Below are 23,080 nucleotides of genomic sequence, written 5' to 3'. Positions count from 1 at the left end.
TCCTATATCCCCACGGTGAACCTCTGTGCCACTGATAGCCCTTTGGCCTGTGATTTTCTATGCTGGGGATTTGATTCCCCACCTAACCATGTCTCTGCCCCTCCCACTTGTCTCGATTTGGCTTTTCCTTCATGTCTTTAGCTGTGGAATAGCTATTCTCCTAGTCTTCAGGCTGTTCTCAGAGTTGCTCTACATGTAGTTACTGCTCGGTCTGTTTATGGGAAGAGGCGAACTCAGTATCTTCTTACTCTGTCATCTTCCCCACACCACCTTCAACGGTCAATTCTTACTCCGTGTCTTACTTGATTTGTCATTGACATTTTTCATGGCTGATTATTCCTTCCTCCTTGAAACACTTTCCTGAACTTTGCAATACTACTTTACTGATTTTCCTCTTTTTTAACTGCCCCTACTCGGTTTCTTTTACTGCTTTCTCCGTTATCTCTCCAACTCTATATGCCAGAATACCTCAGGGCTCATTCCTTTTACTGCTTATTTTTTCTATCTGAACTCATTTTTGCAGTCTCATCAAGTCTCTTAGCTTTAAATAGCATGAATTTACTGAACAGTCTTAAATTTACACTTTTGGTTCCATATCTAACTGCTTACTCATTATCTCTTCTTGGAGGTCTAGTAGAAACTCTTGTTAATGAATACCTACTATGTGTCAAGCACTTTTCTGGGCATTGGATCTATGTCACTGAGCACAAGAGACAAAAATCCCTGCTGTCATGGAACAGGCATTCTAGGGGTGGAACACAGACAATAAACAATAAACTTAGAAAATAAGTAAATTAGATACAGTATACATTAGATTGTGGTAAGTGCTATGAGAAAAACCTGAACAAGGTAAGAGGGATTAAAAGGGCAGCAGAATGAATGGATGGGGGTGTGTGTGTGTGGTGCGAGATTACATTTCTTCATTGAGAAGGCAACTGAAGCAAACAGGGAGGGATTAACCAAGAGACATCTGGACAATGTGTTTCAGGCAAAGGGAACATTCAGTACAAAGGTCCTAGGGTGGGAGCATATTTGTTGTGTGAGGTAAAGCAAGGTGTAGCTGGAATAGAGTGAGCTAAGAATAGAGTAACAAGTGTTTTGGTTAGAGGTTATGGTGGTGGAGAGATAACTTTATACTTTATAAAATATTTTAATGTTAAATTTTTTAAATTCAGTCTCATGTATCTATCTAACTTGGATTTATGAGAAACAGAACGGCAGTAAGTAGCAGGCTTATGTCTAGTCTTTGGAGAGAGGGTTAGGAATTTATGTTATAGCTCTTGAGGATTTGGGCAGTCCCCTCCTTCACTGCTGTTTGGACTGGCTTTTAAGCAATCTTTCTTATATTTCCATTGCAATGCCTGTAAATGAGGTTTAAAAAAAAGGCCAATCTTAGCATATCCTTCATCCAATTCTGTGTCTCCTGCCTTGGTTTGGCCAGTTAAATAAAAATGCAGCTCTGTATGACAAAAAGCAATGACGAAGATAAGGAAAATCAAGGAGATGAGACCCAAGGTCAGCAGCCACCTCAATGTCGGTACCGCTGCAACCTCAATTACCGACGCAGACGCCCAGAAAACAAAGAGACAAAAGCAGCCGATCCACTAGCTGAGAATTCGTCCGTTCCCGAGGCTGAGCAGGGCAGGGCTGAGTAAATGCCGGCTTACCATCTCTACCATCATCCGGTTTAGTCATCCAACACGAAGAAATGAAGATGAAATTCCAGCAATAAGAAATGAACAAAAGATTGGAGCTGAAGACCTTAAGTGCTTGCTTTTTGCCCATTGACCAGAGAAACAGAACTATCTGCATTATCTATGCAGCATGGGGTTTTTATTATTTTTACCTAAAGACATCTCTTTTTGGTAATGACAAATGTGTTTTTTTTTAAAAAAAACCAAAAAACCTGGTTTTTCTCAATACACCTTTAAAGGTTTCTAAATTGTTTCATATCTGGTCAAGTTGAGATTTTTAAGAACCTCATTTTTAATTTGTAATAAAAAGTTTACAACTTGATTTTTTCAAAAAAATCAACAAACGGCAAGCACCCGTTAATAAAGGTCTTAAATAAAAAAAAAAATTGAAATAAAGTGCTCTAAACAAAATTTATAAGATAGACACTGTACAAGCCTCTATGCTATTATAACAGCACTTGTTCTAAGGCATTATTACTATGCTAAGGCATTATATAATATGGATAAGGTACACATTATAAGAGAACAATACATTTAATTAAGCACACTGGCCAATAAGGCAAAAAGAAAAGTATGCTTGACCACAAAATTTTATTTTCTAACATAATACAATGTTCTAATAGTATAAAGACATATTATGGTACTCCTAAACACATTTTCAGCAAACTTTTAATTCTGAAGATGACAAAATTAATTCACAAGGAATACAATGTACAAGGAATACAACAAATATCATATTCTACTAAAACAAGCAGCCTGCTAAAATTACCATGAGAAAAAGTCATAAGAAATTTGACTATTTAAAAAATTTTTTAATTTAAATTCAATTTAATTAACATATACTGTATTATTAGTTTTAGAGGTAGAATTCAGTGACTCATCAGTTACATACAATACCTAGTGCTCATTACTTCAAGTGCCTTCCTTAATGCCCATCACCCAGTTACCCCATCCCTCCACCCATCTCCCCTCCAACAACCCTGTTTATTCCCTATAATTAAGAGTCTCTTATGGTTTGCCTCCCTTTCTATTTTCTTATTTTTCCTTCCCTTTCCCTATGTTCATCTGTTTTGTTTCTAAAATTCCACATATGAAATCATATGGTATTTGTCTTTGTCTGACTTATTTCACTTAGCATAATACACTCTAGTTCCATCCATGCTGTTGCAAATGGCAAGTTTTCACTCTTTTTGATGCCTGAGTAATATTCCATTGTATATATACACCACATCTTCTTTATCCATTTATTCAGTCAATGGACATCTGGGCTCTTTCCATAGTTTGGCTATTGTGGACATTGCTGCTATAAAAACTGGGGTGCACATGCCCCTTTGAATCACTGTTTGTATCCTTTAGATAAATACCTAGTAGTGCAACTGCTGGGTCATAGGGTTGCTCTACTTTTAATTTTTTGAGGAACCTCCATACTGTTTTCCAGAGTGGCTGCACCAGTTTGCATTCCCACCAACAGTGTAAGAGGGTTCCCCTTTCTCCGTGTCACCAACATCTGTTTTCCTGAGTTAATCTTAGCCATTCTGACCAGCGTGAGGTGGTATCTCATTGCAGTTTTGATCTGTATTTCCCTCATACCAACTGATGTTGAGCATTTTTTCATGTGTGTGTTGGCCATTTGTATGTCTTCTTTGGAGAAATGTCTGTTCACGTCTTCTACCCATTTCTTGACTGGATTTTTTTTTTTTTTTTTTGATGTTGAGTTTGATAAGCTCTTTACAGATTTTGGATACTAGCCCTTTATCTGTTAAGACATTTGCAAATATCTTTTCCCATTCTGTAGGTTGCCTTTAGGTTTATAAATCTGACTATTTTTAATAACATTTCTCCAAATAAAATTTGAGTGTACTTCTCATGGCAAGGATACATTGCTGCTTTGTTACATTCACAGCTTTATTACAAAAAGGTTGGTTTTTAAGTTGCTCTGTATGAATGAAGCAAAGGGCACAATACAGAGAAGTAGGCACAAGTCAGAGCAACAAGGGCTCTGAAAGTTATGGGAAATGCTAAATAATTTTAAGTAGGAGAGTAAAAGGATCAATTGTTGGTATGGGAAAAAGATGTCTAGACTGAAGGAAAGGAGGTTGTTGCAATAATCCAGGGAGAAGTGCTGAGAGCCTAAAATAAGGCAAAGGAAATAAGAATAAAGACAAATACAAGAGAAATTAAGGAGGCAGAATAAGCAGGTCTTGGTGATGAACTGGATATAAAAGATGAGGGAGATGGAGATGTCTATGAAAACTCCCAAAAGACTGAGTGAATTAGGGAAGTGATGAAGGTTGTGCCATCACAAAGAAGATGCAGGAAAAGAAAAGGCTTGATGGGAAAGATAATGAATTCATTTCCAGACATGTTGAGTTCTCGATGCCTGTGCGGATAACACACAAGGGTCTAATGGGCAGCTAAGATATGTACTTCTAGTGGCCAGCAGAGTTTGAGGCTAAAGACAAAAATATCTAAAGTAACAGTCACTTAAGTAGTTGCAGTCATGAGTGACGATAAAATCATTCAGGGATAATGTATAAAGTGAGTAGAGCTGAAGGGAGCATGGGCATTTAAGAGTTGACAGGAAGAGGAGGAACCACGAAAGGAACTAAGAAGTAATGAATACATTTGTTAGAAAAAAACCTAGGAAATGTGTATCACAGGGAGAACAAAATTTCAAGGAGGGAGTAAATGCTGTTAAAAGATCAATTAAGAAGAAGGCGGAAAAAAGAGCCATTGGTCTTGGCAATTTGGAGGTCACTGGTAATCTGAAAAATAATATTCAGTAGAGAGGTGAGAGGAGCAGCCAGGTTGTGGTGCACCAAGGAGTAGTGGGCTCTAAAGGAAGGAGTACAGATGGCTGAAATCTGGCTGATAAGAGAACAGCCAGAAAGAAGTATGATCATGTTAGGGATTTTTCAAGACAGTAAAGACATAAGACTACTTGTGAATTTCAGGGAAGGAGGCAGTAGAGATAAAAACAATGACAAAACTAGAGGAAATGGTGGGGGATTTAGTCTTAGGGTAAGGAGCACACCACCAGGAGAAAGCTAATTAGGGATGTGTAAATGCTTCAGACAATCTACGTGAAGTTGAAGAACATGAATTTAGTGGCTCTAATCTGCAGAACCATGTGATTTTCTCCCAACAGTTCTTAGCAGGCTAGGTTCAATAAGAAGGACAAAGGAGAAAGATACTGGAAAGCAATTATTAGTGAGTGACAAAATGACAAACCACGTAGCTACAGAAAAGGAGAAAATCCAGAAGAACTGAGAGCTTGGAAATAATGGAATAATTGAGATTAGAAGCTTTTCTGAGGTCAAGAATAAGTGTATTGGGTATTAGGAAGTGGGTAAGGTGGAAGGATAACTGACATTGTTGCCAGGGTGGGCTTCTGTAATTTGCAATTTCTAAACTGGAGCAATTCCAGGTAATGGACATGGGATATGAATGATAAGACTACAGGTCACTGGAATTGAGAACCGAAGAAGTGTAAGGCTAAAGAAATTTAGTAGAAAACAGCAACTTGGGATTCAATGTAATAGAACTTAAATAAGGGAAAACGGTGCTTCAACCACATAACCTAGTTCTCAAAGGAGCATGCTTTTATGGTATTGAGTATGGAATGGGAATTAAGGATGACACTGATCTCCTCCAAACTCAGGAAAAAATGAAGAATAAGCATCCAGCATCCACTTGAAAGAAGAATGGGGAGATGATTTACATCTCCATCAATTACTATTACAATTACTATTAGCAAAGTATATTATTTGCAAAAAGTTCTGAAAGATACATACCAGGCAAAAATGAGTTTAGGATCTAATAAATCTCAGATTGTTTTGTTTCTTTCTGTTTATACATGAAGATCATAGGTCACTGGGTTGGCTCCAGTTTTCCTTGTTTTGCTGTTCACTATGATCTGTCAGAATGCAACCAAGATTATTCTTCTTACCCATGATGAAAAATAAAGATGAAGTACATCATATGCATAAAGGATGTATTATTTGGCCTGCAAATTACTGAATTCTTGATTTAGCTAAATGCCTTCTGATAGAGTTTAACTGCATTCCAATGCAATTAATAAAAGTGCAAACATTCTAAGAACCTAAATTGGTTAAATCAAGGGTTGCATAAAAACAATGAAATAAAGAAAAAGCCACATAAACTTTGAACTTGATTAGAAGAATAGTGCATAGGTCCGTGGCTAAAATAAGGTAATAAAAAACTAGATTCAACTGAACAAGCGAGGAATTCTTTGATGACATTAAGCACAAGAGTAAAATACAAATGTTTAATGAAAATCAAAGGAGCAAACCACTGAATTAGGTGATGAGAAAACAAACACTAATACATATTATTTACAAGTATACAATACATTAACATTTTGAGGATGATGATCAATTTTTACAACCTCCACTTGAAACACTTATATGAAAAAATGAGCATAAATTATGGTATAGGGAACAGCATTGACATTTCTGATAACCAAGAGTTGTTTGGCTATAAAATATTTCTAAAGAATTCTTCCATTATCCTTTGTTTTCTCCTATACTACCAACCTGTTTTGTCCTCCTTTAGAACCAAAATTTTTAGAAAAAGCAATCTATATCTGCTGTTCTCAGTCCTTCTAATTCTCTCTTTAACTGCCCACCACTCTCTTTTTTTTTTTTTTTAAAGATTTTATTTATTTATTTGAGACAGAGAGAATGAGAGAGAGAGAGCACGTGGGAGGGGGGAGGGTCAGAGGGAGAAGCAGGCTCCCTGCTCGGCAGGGAGCCCGATGCGGGACTCGATCCAGGGACTCCAGGATCATGACCTGAGCCGAAGGCAGTCGCTTAACCAACTGAGCCACCCAGGCGTCCTGCCCACCACTCTCTTGAAACTGACCTAAGGTCCTAATGACTCATGCTAGTGATCAAATCCAGTTACCTCTTTCCAGTTATCATTCTACTGGACCTTTCTGGAACACCCATACTACTGACCAAACATTTCCTATATATATATGTTTTTTAAAGATTTTATTTATTTATTTGACAGAGAGCAAGAGCGAGAGTGTGTGCACAAGCAAGGGGAATGGCAAGAAGAGGGAGAGGGAGAAGATATGGGGCTCAATCCCAGGACCCTGGGATCATGACCTGAGCTGAAGGCAGACACGTAACCAACTGAGCAACCCAGGTGCCCCTCCTGACTTATATGATAATACATTCTCATCATTGGTCAACAGTCTTATTTAAAAGATCTAATAGCCTCTTGTTTCACTTACCTTTTAAATGTAGATTTAAGAAGCATTTAAAACCTTTTCTTTTTTATACCGATAATCTATTTTGCAGATGAATTAAAAATTCCAAGAACAAAAAGAAAATATAAAAACTGATAATTCCAAAAGCCAAGAGTGTACTATCAGCAATTTGGTGATACCCTTGCAGACTATATTTTATTTATATACATATATAAATAAGAAAAAAATGCACTCTTACTCTTTATACATTTATAAAAAAACCTTCTTAATTGACAGAATTCAAGGGAAAAAGACAGTTCTACAATAATAGAGACTTCAATATTCTACTTTCAACAATGAACAGAACAACCACCAAGAAGATTAATAAGGAACTAGATAACTCGAATAACACTATATGCCAATTAGACCTAACAGACTTACAGAACTGTTCACTTAAAAATATCAGGATGTATATACTTTTCAAGTGCACATGTAACATTCCCAGGATAGACCATAAAATAGTTTAAAAAACAAGTCTTAATACATTTAAAGGTTGAAATCATATAAAATATTTTTTTTCTAATAACAGTGGGATGAAACTAGAAACGAGCAGCAGAAGGAAAACCAGAAAATTCACAAATATTGTGGACATTAACACACTCTTCAAATAACCAATGGGTCATTGAAGCAATCACAGGGGAAATTAGAAAATATCTTGAGAAGAATGGGAATAAAATCACAACATATTAAAACTTATGGGACACAGTAAAAACACTGCCTACAGGGAAATTTATTGCTATAGAAGTGTACATTAACAAAGAAGAAAGATCTCAAATCAACTGCACATTAAGGAGCTAGAGAAAAGAAGAGCAAACTAAACTGAAAGCTGGCATAGGGAGAAAATAATAAAGATTTAAATGGAGATAACCCAAACAGAATAGAATAATAATAAAGAAAATCAACAAAACCAAAAGTTAGTTCTTTGAAGAGATCAACAAAATATAAACCTTTAGTTAGACTATAATAAAAGAACAAAAGCTTAAGTTAAATTACTAAAATCAGAAATGAAAATGGGGACATTCCTACTGATTTTGCAAAAATAAAAAAAATTCTGAGACAATACTATGAATAATTATATGCCAACAAACTGGATAACCTGGATGAAATGGATGAATAACTAGAAACTAGCAAAATGAACCCAAGAAAAAACAGAAAATGTGAATATATCTAAACAAGTATGGAGATTAAAGCAGTGATAAAAAAAAAAGTGTCTAACAAACAAAAGTCCAGGCTTCACTAGAGAATTCTACCATTTAAATAAGAATTAATACCAATACTCTTCATACTTTTCCAAAAATTGAAGAGATGGGAACAAGTCTGAACTCCCCCTAAGAGACCAGTATTACCCTGATGCCAAAGCTAGATAAAGGCATTAGAAAGAAAACTATAGGCCAATAACCCTTGCTAATATTGGTGTAAAAATTCTCAACAAAATACTAGCAAACAGAATTCAATAGCATGTTAAAATGATTATATACCATGGCCAAAGGAGATCTATTCCTAGAATGCAAGGGTAGTTCAAGATATGAAAACCAATCCATGTATTACAACACATTAATAGAATCAAAGAAAAAACTCCATATGATCATTTCAATGAGTCCAAAAGAGGCACCTGACAAAATCCAACACCCTTTCATAATAAAAAACATTCAATAAATTAGGAACAGAAGGTATCTTCTATAAAGGGCATATATGAAAAATGAGAGAGAACTACAAACTCAACAGTAAGGACTGAAAGCTTTAACAGTAAGATTAGAACAAGGAAAGCATGCCTGCCTGTTTTCACCACTTCCATTCAACATGTGTCTGGAAGTTTTAGACACAGCAATTAGGCAAGAAAAAGAGATAACGGTCACCCAATTAGAAAAGAAGCAAATACAAATATTTCTATTCATAGAAGACATGATCTTAAATGTAGAAAATCTTAAGAAAATGACTAAAAACCGTTGGAATAAATGAATTTATCAAAGCTACAGGATAAAAAAAAAATCAACACACAAAAATCTTGTATTTCTCTATACTTGCAATGAATAATCCAAAAAGGAAATTAAGGAAACAATTCCATTTGCAATAGCATCAAAAGGAATAAAATACTTAGGAGCCACTCCAGATTTCTTGTGGTGGTTGTTGGTATACCTTTTCCCATCTTTTTCCTTTCACTTTTTGTTTGTTTTTGCATCTAAACTATCTCCTGTTAACAGCAAATAGTTGCATCTTGTTTTTAAATCTAGTCTGACCACATGAAAAGATGTTCATTATCACTTACCATCAGGGAAATGCAAATCAAAACTACAATGAGGTATCACCTCACACTTGTCAGAATGGCTAAAATCCAAAACACAAGAAACAACAGGTGTAGGTGAGGATGTGGAGAAAAAGGAACCCTCTTGCACTGTTGGTGGGAAGGCAAACTGGTGCAGCCACTGTGGGACACAGTATGGAGGTTCCGCAAAAAGTAAAAAATAGAACTATTCTATGATCCATCAATTGCACTACTGAGTATTTACTCAAAGAATACAAAAACACTAATTCAAAAGGATACATGTACCCCTATGTTTATAGCAGCAGTACTGACAATAGCCAAGACGTATATGGAAGAAGCCCAAGTGTCCAGCGACTGCTCAATGGATAAAGAAGCTGGCATACACACACACACACACACACACACACACACACACACACACACACGAATATTATTCAGCCATAAAAAAGAATGAAATCTTGCCATTTGCAATGACATGGATGGAGCTAGAGAGTATAATGCTAAGTGAAGTCAGTCAGTCAGAGAAAGACAAATACCATATGATTTCATTCCTATGTGGAATTTAAGAAACAAAACAAAGGAGCAAAGGGGAAAAAAAAGGAATGAGACAAATCAAGAAACAGACTCTTACATTACAGAGAATAAACTGATGATCACCAGAGGGGAGGGGCGGGGATGGGTTAAATAGGTGATAGGGATTAAGGTGGGCACTTGTGATAAGCACTGAGTAATGTATAGAATTATTGATACACTATATTGTATACCTGAAACTAATATAACACTGTATGTTAACTAACTGAAATTGAAATAAAAACCTAAAAAAAAATGTAGTCTGACAATTTCTGCCTTTTGATTGGATTGACTGATACATTCACATTTGATGGTGGTACTGATATAGCTGAATTTATATTTACCATTTTACTTTTGTTTTCTATGTGCGTTAAGCCTCTGATGTTGCTCCTCAGGGAGGCAAAGCTTTAGGTATGCCCACAATCACTGGGATGACAACAGTTTTGGCAGCCCTCCTGGTCTCTTTTCCTGACCATACCAACCAAGGTGTTAAGCTCCACTAATTGTCAGCTGACTGCTTTATTTTTTCCAAGAATGCTTGAGACACAAATTGTTCTGGACAATAATACAATCAAATTTGGGCTCCCTGGAGGAATAGTTCCCATGATCAGTGTTTAATATTTGTTATGAACCCGGTAGTGCTCCTTCCAGCTGTCTTTCCTTCATTGTCTTCCACAAACTAGCCAGCCTACAGTTATCTTCATTGAATCTGTCAATAATCTCCCAATTATCTTTCACCACAACTTCCACTTTTTCAGAGCACCCTTAAGCTTGAGCTTCTTTATGCTGTTTAAAATGAAATCAGTTTCTTTGCAAAGACATTAGGAGCTATTTGTTTTACCACCTGCTTCTTTCCCCAGGCAAAATCTCTTACCCAGGGCTCCAGAGCTGGGAGTAGGGCTCTTAATGACACCCCTATTCTAAGAGATGGGTGGTAGTAATCTCTGATCTCAGAGTGGAAGCAAAGCCTTACGAGCCAGGAGGAGAAAAATCAAAGTTCCAGTATTCTCAGTGGCACAGACTCCAAGCAGAGCCTCCATTCTGTAAGTGAGGTCTGGGGGGACAAGAAGGGAGCTCCCACCTCTCAATTGCACTTGCACAGAACTTAGCCTCTGCAAGTAACTGAGGGTAGGATGAGAAATGCTGGTGTCCTACTCCCCCTGGGAAGTCAGCCTTCTGACTAGGAGCTGCGGGTAGAGAGAACCCTGTGTTCTTGGCTGCACAGTCTGGAAGGGAATTTTGGTTTCACTGGACTGGAAGGAGGGAGGGATCAGTCTTAGTTCAAACACCACAGACTCACTTCTCATCCAATTTTAGCAGATTTTCTTAAATATATGGTTCTTCATTTGCTGTATGACCTTAGGAATGTTTCCAGAGACTTTAAATGATATTTTAAAATATTTAATCAGTTTCAGTGGGATGCAGGTCCATGGAGCTCCTCATGCTGATGTGATGGGAGTTGATCTCTTCAGCTTGTTCACTTTTAGTACTAAATAAAATTCCATTGTATGAATATGGCACAATTTATTTATCCATTCTCCAAATGATGGACATTTGGGTTGTTTCTAGCTTTTTTTGCTAATATTGCTTCTATGAGTATTCTTATACATACATCCTACTGTATGTACATGGGGAAGTGTTCCTATTGGTTGTACAGTATGTATACACAGAGGAATGGGATTTTTAGATCAAAAGTTATGCAAAAGTTTAACTTTACAAGACAGTGCCCAAGTGTTTTCTAAAGTAGCTGTTTCAATTGATACTTATAACCAATAGGGTATAAAAGTCCATATTGAGCTAGACCCTCTACAACCTTTGTTATTAACAGACTTAACTGTTGCCAATCTAAAAGGTATAAACTTGTATCTTATTGTTGTCACCAACAAAGGTAAATGTATGCTTGTTTATTGTTCTTGTATGTTTCCTCTTCTGTGAATGCTATTTATTTCTTCTGCCCATTTTTTGACTGGATTGTCTTTTTCTTACTGATTTGTAGATCTGTATATATTCGAAACACTAATTATTTGTCAGTCATATATGCATTGTACATAAATGTTGCCAGTTTGTGGCTTGTCTTTTCAATTTCTCTAAGGCAACTTTTGATAAACAGAAGTTCTAATTTTAATACAGTTGAATTTGTCAATCTTTTATGTTAATGCTTTTTGTGTTTTAAAAATTATTTACTTATTTATTAAAATATTTTATTTATTTATTTGAGATGAGAGAGAGAGAGGGACTGCGTACATGCATGAGAGGGGGAAGGGGCAGAGGGAGAAGCAGGCTCCCCACTGAGCAGGGAGCCCGATGTAGGGCTCTATCCCAGGGATCATGACCCGAGCTTAAGGCAGATGCTTAATTGACTGAGACACCCAGGCACCCCTACTTTTTGTGTCTTATTTAAGAAATATTTCTCTAACCCTAAGAGACAGATTTTTAAAATTATCTTTGAAAAATTTTAAATACATGTCTTTTAATTGGTGTATTTAGAACTTTCTTGTCTAAAGTGATTATTGATAGTTGGATTAGTATCTACCATATTTGTAACTGTTTTCTATTCATTGTTCTTGTTTTTGCCTCCTTTTTTGTCTTTTTCTTCCTTCTTTGATTTTAATTGAGCATTTTGTACAATTTGATTCTCCCCTCTATAGCATGTCAATTATGTTTCTTTAAAATATTTTTTAGTGGTTTCCCCAAGGTTTGCAATATACATTTATAACCAAACTAAGTCTACTTCCAAGTAACACTATACTGCTTCATGGGTAGCGCAGGTACCTTATAACAGAGTATCCCCAACTCATTAATCTCATTCCTTAGAATACTGCTGTCATGCCTTTCACTTATTCATAAGCTATAATCATCCAATATGTTGCTGCTATTGTTATTTTGAATAAACTGTCAGATCTGTTAAGAATAAGAAAAATAAATGACTTTCTTGTATCTTCATCTATTCCACTTCTAACTCTCTTATTTTCTTCATTGTAGACCTGAGTTTTTGACCTATATCATTTTTCTTCTTTCAGAAGAACTTAACGTTTCTTTTTTCTTTTTTTAAGATTTTATTTATTTATTTATTTGACAGAGAGAGACATAGTGAGAGCAGGAACACAAGCAGGAGGAGTGGCAGAGGGAGAAGCAGGCTTCCCGCAGAGCAGGGAGCCTGATGTGGGACTCGATCCCAGGATTCTGGGACCATGACCTGAGCCGAAGGCAGACGCTTAACGACTGAGCCACCCAGGCGCCCCCAGAACTTAACGTTTCTTTAGAGCAGGTCTACTGATGACAAATTCCCTCAGTTTTTGTTTGAGAACTTCTTTACTTCTCCTTCACTTTTGAAGGATAACCTCACTGGATACAGAATTCTAGGTTGGCGGATTTTTCTTTCAAAATTTTATCCATTCTGATACCCTATGTCTTTTGATTGGAGCATTTAGCTCATTTACATTCAGAGAATTATTGATAGATATGAATTTAGTGCCACTGTATTACCTGTAAAGTAGCTGTTCCTGTAGATTGTCTTTTTTCCTTTTTAGTCTGTTGCTTTTGGTCTCTCTTGCCTGCTCAAATAGTCCTCTTTAGTATTTCTTGCGGAGCTGGTTTAGTGTTCAAGAACTCCTTTAGTTTTTGCAATTGTCTTGAAAACTCTCTCCTTCTAGTCTGAATGACAGCCTTGCTGGATATAGTATTCCTGGCTGCATATTTTTCCCATTCAGCACATTGAATATATCATGCCACTCCCTTCAGGACTGCCAGGTCTCTGTGGACAGGTCTGCTGCTAACCTTATATGTCTACCCTTTTGTCCCTAGCTGCTTTCAGAATTATCTCTTTACCTTTGTACTTTGCAGGTTTCACTATGATATGTCTTGGTGTTGCTGACCCGTTTTTGCTGACTTTGAGGGGAGTTCTCTGTGCAATCTTGGACTTGAATGCCTGTTTCCTTCCCCATATTAGGGAAGTTCTCAGTTATAATTTGTTCAAACAGACCTTCTGCCCCCTTTTCCTTCTCTTCTTCTAGGACTCCTATGATATGAATATTATTGCACTTTGTGAAACCATTGAGTTCCCTAAGTCTATATTTGTGATCTAATAGTTTTCTTTCCCTCTTTTCAGCTTATTTTCCATGATTTTATCTTCTATATCACCTATTTGTTCCTCTGCCTCTTCCATCCTTGTTGTGATTACATCCAGTCGATTTTGCATCTCAGTTATAGCATTTTTTATTTCAGCCTGACTAGTTTTTAGGTCTTTTATCTCTGTAGTCAGGGTTTCTCTAGTGTCTTCTATGCTTCTTTCAAGCCCAGCTAGTATTATGACTGTTGTTCTTAATTCTTGTTCAGATATATTGCTTATACCTGTTTTGAGCAACTCCCTGGCTGTGGTTTCTTCTTGATCTTTCTTTTGGGGAGAATTTGTCCATCTTGTCATTATGTCTAGGTTTCTGTCTTTTGCATGTTATGAAAGCTTGTTAGTTTCCTGCTTCTGAGAATAATACTATATTATGAAGTGGTCATACACTGTTCAGGGCCTGGTGCTTCAGGAAGTGTTTCTGGTGTATGTTGTGTGTACTCTGCTGCTTGTTTTGGCTGCTCTTTCCCACAGGCCAGTCCCCTATAGAGTTCCTCCTTGCTTGCAGTGGGGCGTGTTTGGACCTTTAAGTTGTTGTACTTGGGTCTGTTTATTAAGATAGGCCTAATAAGAAAGAAAGAAAGAAAAAAAAAAGCCCAATCTAAGAAAAAAGGAAAAGGAACAAGTAAGTGAACAAACAAATCAAAAAGTATATGCCTGATTCCAAAGAAAAATAAATTAGGGGGAAAAAAAAGCCTGATCCAAAAAACTAGAAAAAGAAAGAAACAAGCCAACAAATGAACAAAAAACTATAAGCCTGATGCCAAAGAGGAAAAAAATATACAAAAAAAATAAAAATAAAAATAAAAAAATAATGGGGGGGTGGAGCTGAACTGAAGCTGATGCTTTGGAGCACTCTACAATCAGTAGCCTTGATGCATGGGAGGGCCTGTGTTGGTCTTCTGAGAGAGAGGCCTGCTGCACTGGCTCACACTCAGACCTGCCCTTGTAAAGATTCCCCTGCCAGTGCACTTTGAGGGGTGGGGGGGGAGGGCGGGTGCAGAGTTTGGTGTAAGTGACTCCAGGGGTTGTGTTCTGTCTGAAGTCTGACTATGCTGGTGGGGGTGGGGTGGGGATGGTGTCAACCCATCCTCTCAACAGGGGGAGGGAAACTCGAGGCTGCCGCTGTTCAGGAGGCCCTCACAGAAAAGTGAATGATCTTTTCTTCTGTGTCCCAGGCTTTCATCAGAACCCTGCCTTCAGCCTATCTGTGCCTGGCCGTTGGCCTGCCCAAGGCTAATTCTCCAGTGTTTTATCTCTGGCTGGCAGCTGGAATTCAAAACAAGTCTTAAAGTATCTGGCGGCACGTGAACCCGCTCCCTTCCCCTGAGAGTCTTGCAGTGCTGCGCCTGGCACCTTTTTGTCCCAGAAAAGCAGCTGCACGCCTGTATGAGTGCCCAGAGTCTATGCTGAAACACAGCAAAAAGCCACAACCAGGTTATCTGCCGTCTGCAGGTGCCTCTGTCCCCTGCTGTTGAACGGTGGTTCAAAACCGCCTGGCAGGTTTCTGTCCTTGGAAAAGCAAAATACCATCTTCTAAATGCACTCCAGGAAGGGGAACATTCTCTTCCCCAGCAACCCACGATATCCCCACACCACCGAGCCTTGCTCCAACCCTCCATCCCTGACTGCTCTATGAAAAGGGTTCCCACCACTCGGTAGTACTGCAGCTTTTCTCTCTCCCGATTCACTCTCTGAAGCTCACATTTGTCATGTTCTCTCCCTCCAATTGTGCAGATTGTTTTCTTTCCTCAGATCGGTTTCCTAGTTGTTCAAAATGATTTGATGTTGATCTAGCTGTGTCCCAGGGTCCCCCTACTATTCTGCCATCTTAACTCCTCCCCCTATCCCAAAATTTTAAATATTTTACTCTACTCTCTTCTTGCTTGCATGGTTTCAGAAGAGAAGTATGATATAATTCTTAACCTTGTTTCCCTTTAAGTAAGGTCTTTCCCCCCTGACTTCTGTTAAGATTTTGTCTTTGATTTTCTATAGTTTGAATGATATGCCTAGGTATAGGGTTTTTTGTTTTTGTTTTTTTAAATATTTAGCCTGCTTAGAATTCTGTGAGCTTCCTGAATTTGTGGTTTGGTGTTTATTAATAATTTTGGAAATTTCTCAGCTGTTAATAACTTTGAATATTTCTTCTGTTCTTTCTTCTTTGCTATTGCCATTATGTGCATGTTACAATTTTTGTCCCATACTTCTTGGACATTGTTTTTTTTCCAGTCTTTCTTTTTTGCAGTTTGAGAAATCTCAATTAACATGTCTTCAAGGTCATTGATTATTTCTTCAGCCCAGAGCATTATTCTAATGAGCCCATCAAAGGCATTCTTCATTTCTATTATAGTGTTTTTTATTTCTAGCATTTCTTTTTGATTCTAAGAGTTTCCCCATCTCTGCTTACATTACCTGTTATTATATGTTGTGTACTTTTCTATTAGAGCACTTAGTTATATTAATCATGGTTATTTTAAATTCTGGTCTGCTAATTCCAAAATCTTTGCTATATTTGGATCTGGTTCTGATGCTTGCTTTCTCTTCAGACTGCCTTTTGCCTTTTAGCATGTCAACTGAGTTTTCTGAGAGCCAGGTAAGATCTATTAGGTAAATGTTACTTAAGGAGATAGGTTTTAAGTGTGAGGTTCTATGTTTATCTGGATAACATTAGGATGAGTTTACTGTCTGCTATAGTTGTAGGTGTCAGAGGCTTTTAAACATTTCCTCTGGTGTCCTTGTTTTTGTCTCCTCTGTTGTTTTCATTTCCCTAGAGACTCCTTCATATATAAGGTCTGAGAGGTGCAGTTCTTTCTGTTGTATCCCCCTTAGGAGCCTTCCTAATGTGTGGTGAGGTGTGGGGGGAGGAGAAGTGTTTTATAATCTTATGATTAGGTCTCAGTCTGTTAGTGAGCCTGTATCCCAGGGTTGTGATCCTCACAAGTGCTTTCAGTTTTTTGTTTTCCTTCCTAAGTGAGACAGGAAGGCTAGAGGAGGCCAGAGTTGGGTATTTCCATTCCCCCAGGTTGGTTAGACTTTGGTAAAAGTTTCCTGTGCAGGCCTTTGCTAAGGAGAACAGAATGCTCTGCAAGTATTTCAAAATGATTACTTTTCCCCTCCCCTTGAGGGAAGATTTTTCTCAGATCTTCACTGTGAGAACCTAGTGGGGCTCTGCTAGGTAAAACTCATAAAAGTACATGAGACTGTCATGGCTGGGTCTTCACAAGTTTTTATCTCTCAAGCTAGCCCATGCTCAGATTCTAGCAATTAGCCAAATCACTCTTTAAATGTTCCCACCAGATGCTGGCTGCCGCAGTGATTTCCAGGTAGTTTCTGCTCTGGGTAAGCTCTGCTTCTCTGTATCTGCCCATCTCCAGTTTTCATGTTCCTATGCCTTATGGTCTCAATTCTCTGATGGATCTAAGAAGAGATGCTGACTTTCAGTTTTTTAGCTTTTTTCTTGCTGTGAGGACAGGAGTGACGACGTTCAAGCTCTTTATATGTTGGAAAGTAAACTACCTTAAAAATATCTTTTTGATCTCTCCAGTTATTTACTTAGACTAATTAGTTCTCTAGAAGTGAACTTACTGCACAAAGTAAGTACATACTTAAAGGGTTTTGATACATACTGCCAAACTTCCCTCCAAAGAGGTACCAAAATAACCTATATTTATTTTTCTGCTCATAAACCTTCACTGCTCCCTCACTGGTCAAAGATGATGTCCACTCATCTCTACCAAATATACAAGCCTCTGATGGTTGCATAGGGTTACTGAAAGGCCCTGTACAATATGACCCTCAACTGTTTTGCAATTTGATCTGTCACTACTCCTTAACACAATTCTTTGGTTTTAGTGCTTGGTGAACTTACTGTGTAGAGCATGCCATAATCATTCATTTTGTTTTTATTCAAGTCATCTCTCAATATTGAAAATGCCTTCCCAAGTCTTTGTAGTCTTTTTCAACTCAATTTACACTAGCCCTTATCAGTTTCCCACATATAGCTACTTACAGGGCAGTACTTCCAACACCCTGACAGGTGTCAGGAAGGCAAGAAGTTTGCAGAGAACACTCTTATAATAGAGGGCACAGAGGATAGGGCTGTATTTACTCTCTGCAAAGTAAAAGGGACTAGTTTAGGTAATACAGCTAAGAATTTCTAATATCATTTGGAATAATTAAAAGTTGATGGTTTATGAAATAAAATGACATAATTATAGCTTTTGGATTTTTGCTTCTTATTGTATTTTTGTCCCCCCCCCTCCCCACATTGCTCTAATCTGGTTTCATTCTTTGCCCAATTTAAAACATCAATACTACCAAAAACTAATATCCTAGATAAATTAATTATTCTGTTAACATATTTAGTGACATTAAAAACTTACCTGTTTTTCCTTTGGCTCTTCAGAAAAACCCATAAACAAAACAACTATTTCTTAGATAAATACATAAAATGTTTAACTACACTTGTGTCATGAAGAATGTAAAGTCTAAATAATAAGCAAATGCATGGTACAAAGAATTATAATTAAAATGAAGAAAAGTTGTTACCAATTCTGAAAAATAGAAGTTTTCAGCCTTAATGTTTGATTTCTAAAAAAAAAAAAAAACTTAAAAAACTTAAAAAAAAATCCAAAAAACAACTTACGTTCCATTTGGTCAAACATTACTGAAAAGAGGAAGTCTCGTGGTGTCATATAATATTCTCCTTCATGTTCCAGTGAAGAAAACTGCATGAAGCGCTGTTTACGAAGGGACAATTTTTCTCCCATCTCTCCAGAGTCAACATTTTCCTAAAAGAAAAAGAAATTGCAATTTAAGACTTTTTTCAGTATGATTCCCCAACTTAGCTACTTCTAGAATAATCTTTACAGAGTAGTTTTAGTGTTTAGTCTAACAATCTCCAAATTTTTCAAACATTCATTTAATAAATATTTACTTGACTGTCTACTCGCCACTCTTTCAGGCATGAAGATAAAACAGTGAATGATATTAACTTGAAGAACTTCCATTCGAGAGTGGGAAAATGACAATTAATGAATACATGTAGAAAATAAGGTGAGATAATAAGAAGTGCCACAAAGAAATATTAAGCAGGATAAGAAAGTCGTAAGGAGTAGTATTTTAGATAGGATACTCAGGGGAGGCCTTCCTAAAGAGGTGACATTTAAAGACACTAAATGAGGTACAGTTAGTGAGCTCTGGGGCTCTCTGGAGGAAGAGCATCCTAAGCAAGAGGTAAAGTAAATCAAAGACCATGAGATTCCTCTGTGTGTGTGTGTGTTCCTAGGTAAGCCTGGTGTGTTCAAGGAGCAGTGTGGCAGAAGATCAGATCAGAGAGAAAAGTAGAGGCAATGGGGCGCCTGGGTGGCTCAGATGGTTGGGCGTCTGCCTTCGGCTCAGGTCAGATCCCAGGGTTCTGGGATGGAGCCCCGCATCAGACTTCCTGCCTGGCGGGGAGCCTGCTTCTCCCTCTCCCTCTACTGTTCCCCCTGCTTGTGCTCTCTTGCTCTCTCTGTCAAATAAATAAATAAGTAAAATCTTAAAAAAAAAGGTAGACGCAAAAGATCAAGTAAAGTTGTGCTTTTTCACAAAGATAAAATATATCATGTCTGATAAATAGCTCTGCTTTCAGAAATATATTTACATGATAGGTGGAGAGTGCTAAAAGGACAAGAACTGGTAAAATATTGTAAGAGTCTGGATATCTCAGGCAATGGCACCTAGACCTTGACTCAATGCTGATATAAACAATATTGAAATCTTTATTGCTAACCTTTTGTTGAGCACTTACTACGTGCTAGGGACTATACTAATAAAGCACTCTACATGAATTATTTAGTTAGTCCTCACAATAACTGAACAACAGATACTAAAGTAGATACGGCAACTAAAGGAAATGGCACAGCCAGGGTAAAAAACCAGGGTTGTCCAACTCAAAGTGTTTCAATCCACTAAATACCACACTAACCCCCTATCCATGGCTGGGCACTGTATCCTACGCAAACTGGAAGAACACAACACAGCAGTTAACGTAAACGCCAATGTCAATATAGCAATCTTGACACAGAATGCGAGTATTATCTGTGAAATCCAAAAGCACACTCTCACCTTGGATTGCTTTCCTTAAAGCACTTCTCTGACCTGGACCACAACATCCTTCCTGGGCACATTACTTCCTTTTCACACTTACTGCTACTGAACCTATTACTTACCCTGACACACAGTGATGTTCACTGACTAGAATTGAAATGGGGGAAAAATGTGAATTCCAGTTGCTTAAACCTCTGCAAATTCAAAGCCAACAAAATTCAAAGCCAACAAAATCCAAAGTTAACAGCTCCTTTTTGGCTGATCTTGGTTTTCTGACTAGTATTAATTCTCTCTCCCATTTTGACAATTGCTTTCCTTGAGAAGCTAGTTTTATGCCTCTTTTGTGTTCTACACAGTGCATGCCAGAATACTGGACATATATAGAATACTCAATAATACTGGAATGATCTGAACCCCTATCTTCTTCAGAACCTGTCTATTCATGTCTTTCCTTTTCTTTCCCCTTAAATTACTACTATAAAAATGACTTGAGGCACGCTTTGATTACATGAGTCCATACTCTTACATAATAATCAGAAAATTGAATTTTCTTAATACTCTCTGAACATTTTATACATGAGGCAGATACAGTAACAGATATATTATTTTATTTAACAAACTGATACTGAGTATATGTAGGAAAACAGTGGTAAACAAGACAAACATTAATTCCTACCAGAACACACTCAGTGTTCTGGCAATGAAATTACAGAAAGTATACACATGAGACAGGGAAGGGAGGGTGGGTAAGAGTCTTCTCAGTAAATGTCACAGCACTGTCAAAGTCCTAGATATGAGAGAGAATACAGTGTATTAGAAGAACTGAAAGATGTTGAGTAAGGACATATACATTATTAACTTAGAGAACAATTCTATTAAAAATACTAAAATTAATATAGTCTATTAAGAGATTAACAAAAGTAACTAATCCACACAGAAATATAGTATATTTCCAAATCCTTAAACAAATGCTGTCTTTCTTTATACTTCCTAATATCTAAGTTGTTCCTGACTGATTAAAAGAGTACCTTTTTATCCAACTCAATCCTTTTTGTGTAAATAAACCCTTCAAATTTCAACCAACTAAAAGGAGTCAATTACTCATTTATTCTCCTCCTCAAATGGTCCCATAGCAGGACGGACTACTGTCAACTCTGCCTCTCTTCGTTTTCATGTTGTCCTCCATCTTGCAGCAGTCCTACTCTTTCCTGGTATATTGAAAATGACCAAGAAGTAAAAACACAAACCTCCCACTCTTTTATAGCATGACATGAAAACTATTTTCAAAGAAATCCTATTTTTTTCTTTTAGGAGATTTAGACCCTAAAAATCCCCCTATCTCATGATTACCATTTTCCGTATGCCTGTATGCCTATAACTTGCACAAGCATGACATCTCTGAAGAGTCTTGAGAAGAATCAATTATTCTGGGAAGTGCCATTTTAAATAATGGTTGGTTGGGTTGTTATCCCTTCCAATTTTGGTTAAATATCCTCTCTTGGGAACAAGAAAAAGTAGAGGAGGTAAAACTAAAACTCCCTTTCAAGGGCTGATTTCTGACCTTAAAGTTGTCATCTGAATTACAGGCCATGAATTTAGAAGGTCACTTATAAACAAATGACCTCCAAAACACATCTGTCCTACCACCATGACTCCATTAGTAGATGGTGTGATATACGAACATCTAACAACCCCTACCCAACATCCTCACAATTCAATCTGGTATTGTGGCCTTTAATTCCTGTTACTTCATGGTATAAACAGACTTTTCTCCTACCCCCACATCTTTTAACTCCCATGCCAGCACTAATAATGTCTCTCTTTTTTCTAATCCTTTCTATTATCTCTCACACTCTGCTTATTGAGTACCCAGCTATCACCTGGGGTCACCACCACTGTAGATTCTAATCCTATCACTTCTCTTATGGAATATAAAGTGGAAGCCCCCAAGTTACAATCTCTTACACTGGTCTTTCCCTGCATCCTCATCTACCCTTCAAGTAAGTACTTAACTGAGCATCTACTAACTTGAGGACACTCTAGGAAGAGACAGAACACATATGAATCAAGACAGCAATAGGACAGTAGTTAATCCTAACAATAACAGCTAATGTTAATTAAACATGTAGTATATGCAAGGGAAGTGCTAACATCTTTACATACACGGTCTCACTCAACCTTCACAATAACCTTGAGAGACATCATCTTTATCAACCTCATATTACAAAAGAAGAAACCAAGGCTTGTCAAGGTTTACCTGCTTGCCTAGATCAACACAGCAGGTTAAGCTGACAGCATAGGTGGTATGACAACCCTGGGCTCAAGCACTATCCTATACTAGCTCCTCTAAGAATTATATAAATTAAGAAAACAAAGAAAGCAGTGTGGGTAATGATGGCTGAGGAAGTTCATGAAAACAGTGGGATTTAAGCTAGACTCTAGAGAATAAAAAGGACTACAACAAGAATTAGCCATCTTTTAGGGCTAACTGTTGTTCATTTCCTAAATGGTATGTATTACTGCTCTTGTTCAATCAAACTTAAAGTAAGTAGGATTTCTAATATGTTTGCTACAATAAAATTTTTGTAGAGGGGAAAAATATTGTTTTAAAGCTAGAGCTAGAGCTAATTGCTAGAGCTTTTGTAATTCCAAGCTGATGAACCAACAAATCAGTTTTATTTAGGTCACCTTTATCATAGTTGAATTTTAAGTTTATTTATTTATTTCTTTAGTAATCTCTACACCCAACATGGGGCTTGACCTCATGACCCTGAGATCAAGAGTCGCATGCTCCTCTGACCAAGCCAACCAGTAGTTGAGTTTTAAAGTACATTTTAAAAGACCACTATTATAATTGATGTGCAATATATATTTATGCTTTTTTTTTTTAAAGATTTTATTTATTTATGTGACAGAGAGAGACACAGCAAGAGAGGGAACACAAGCAGGGGGAGCGGGAGAGGGAGAAGCAGGCTTCCCGCGGAGCAGGGAGCCCGATGCGGGGCTCGATCCCAGGACCCTGGGATCATGGCCTGAGCTGCAGGCAGACGCTTAACGACTGAGCC

At 37.4% G+C, this 23,080-nt stretch overlaps 1 protein-coding gene across 3 annotated transcripts in view; it reads right to left on the bottom strand.

Moving 5' to 3' along the window:
* MICU2 (mitochondrial calcium uptake 2) overlaps positions 1-23,080 on the bottom strand; it is a 166,635-nt gene that overhangs the window by 107,988 nt on the left and 35,567 nt on the right. For all 3 annotated transcript variants that reach the window (XM_078070572.1, XM_078070574.1, XM_078070573.1), the window contains exon 2: positions 18,571-18,715. In XM_078070572.1, the coding sequence (XP_077926698.1) occupies positions 18,571-18,715 (145 nt within the window). The remainder of the gene's footprint in view (positions 1-18,570; positions 18,716-23,080) is intronic.

Source organism: Halichoerus grypus, chromosome 4, assembly GCF_964656455.1.
Source record: "Halichoerus grypus chromosome 4, mHalGry1.hap1.1, whole genome shotgun sequence".
Taxonomy (NCBI): domain Eukaryota; kingdom Metazoa; phylum Chordata; class Mammalia; order Carnivora; family Phocidae; genus Halichoerus; species Halichoerus grypus.
Note: the sequence above shows the minus strand (reverse complement) of the source record. Positions and strands in the feature narration are given on the sequence as shown.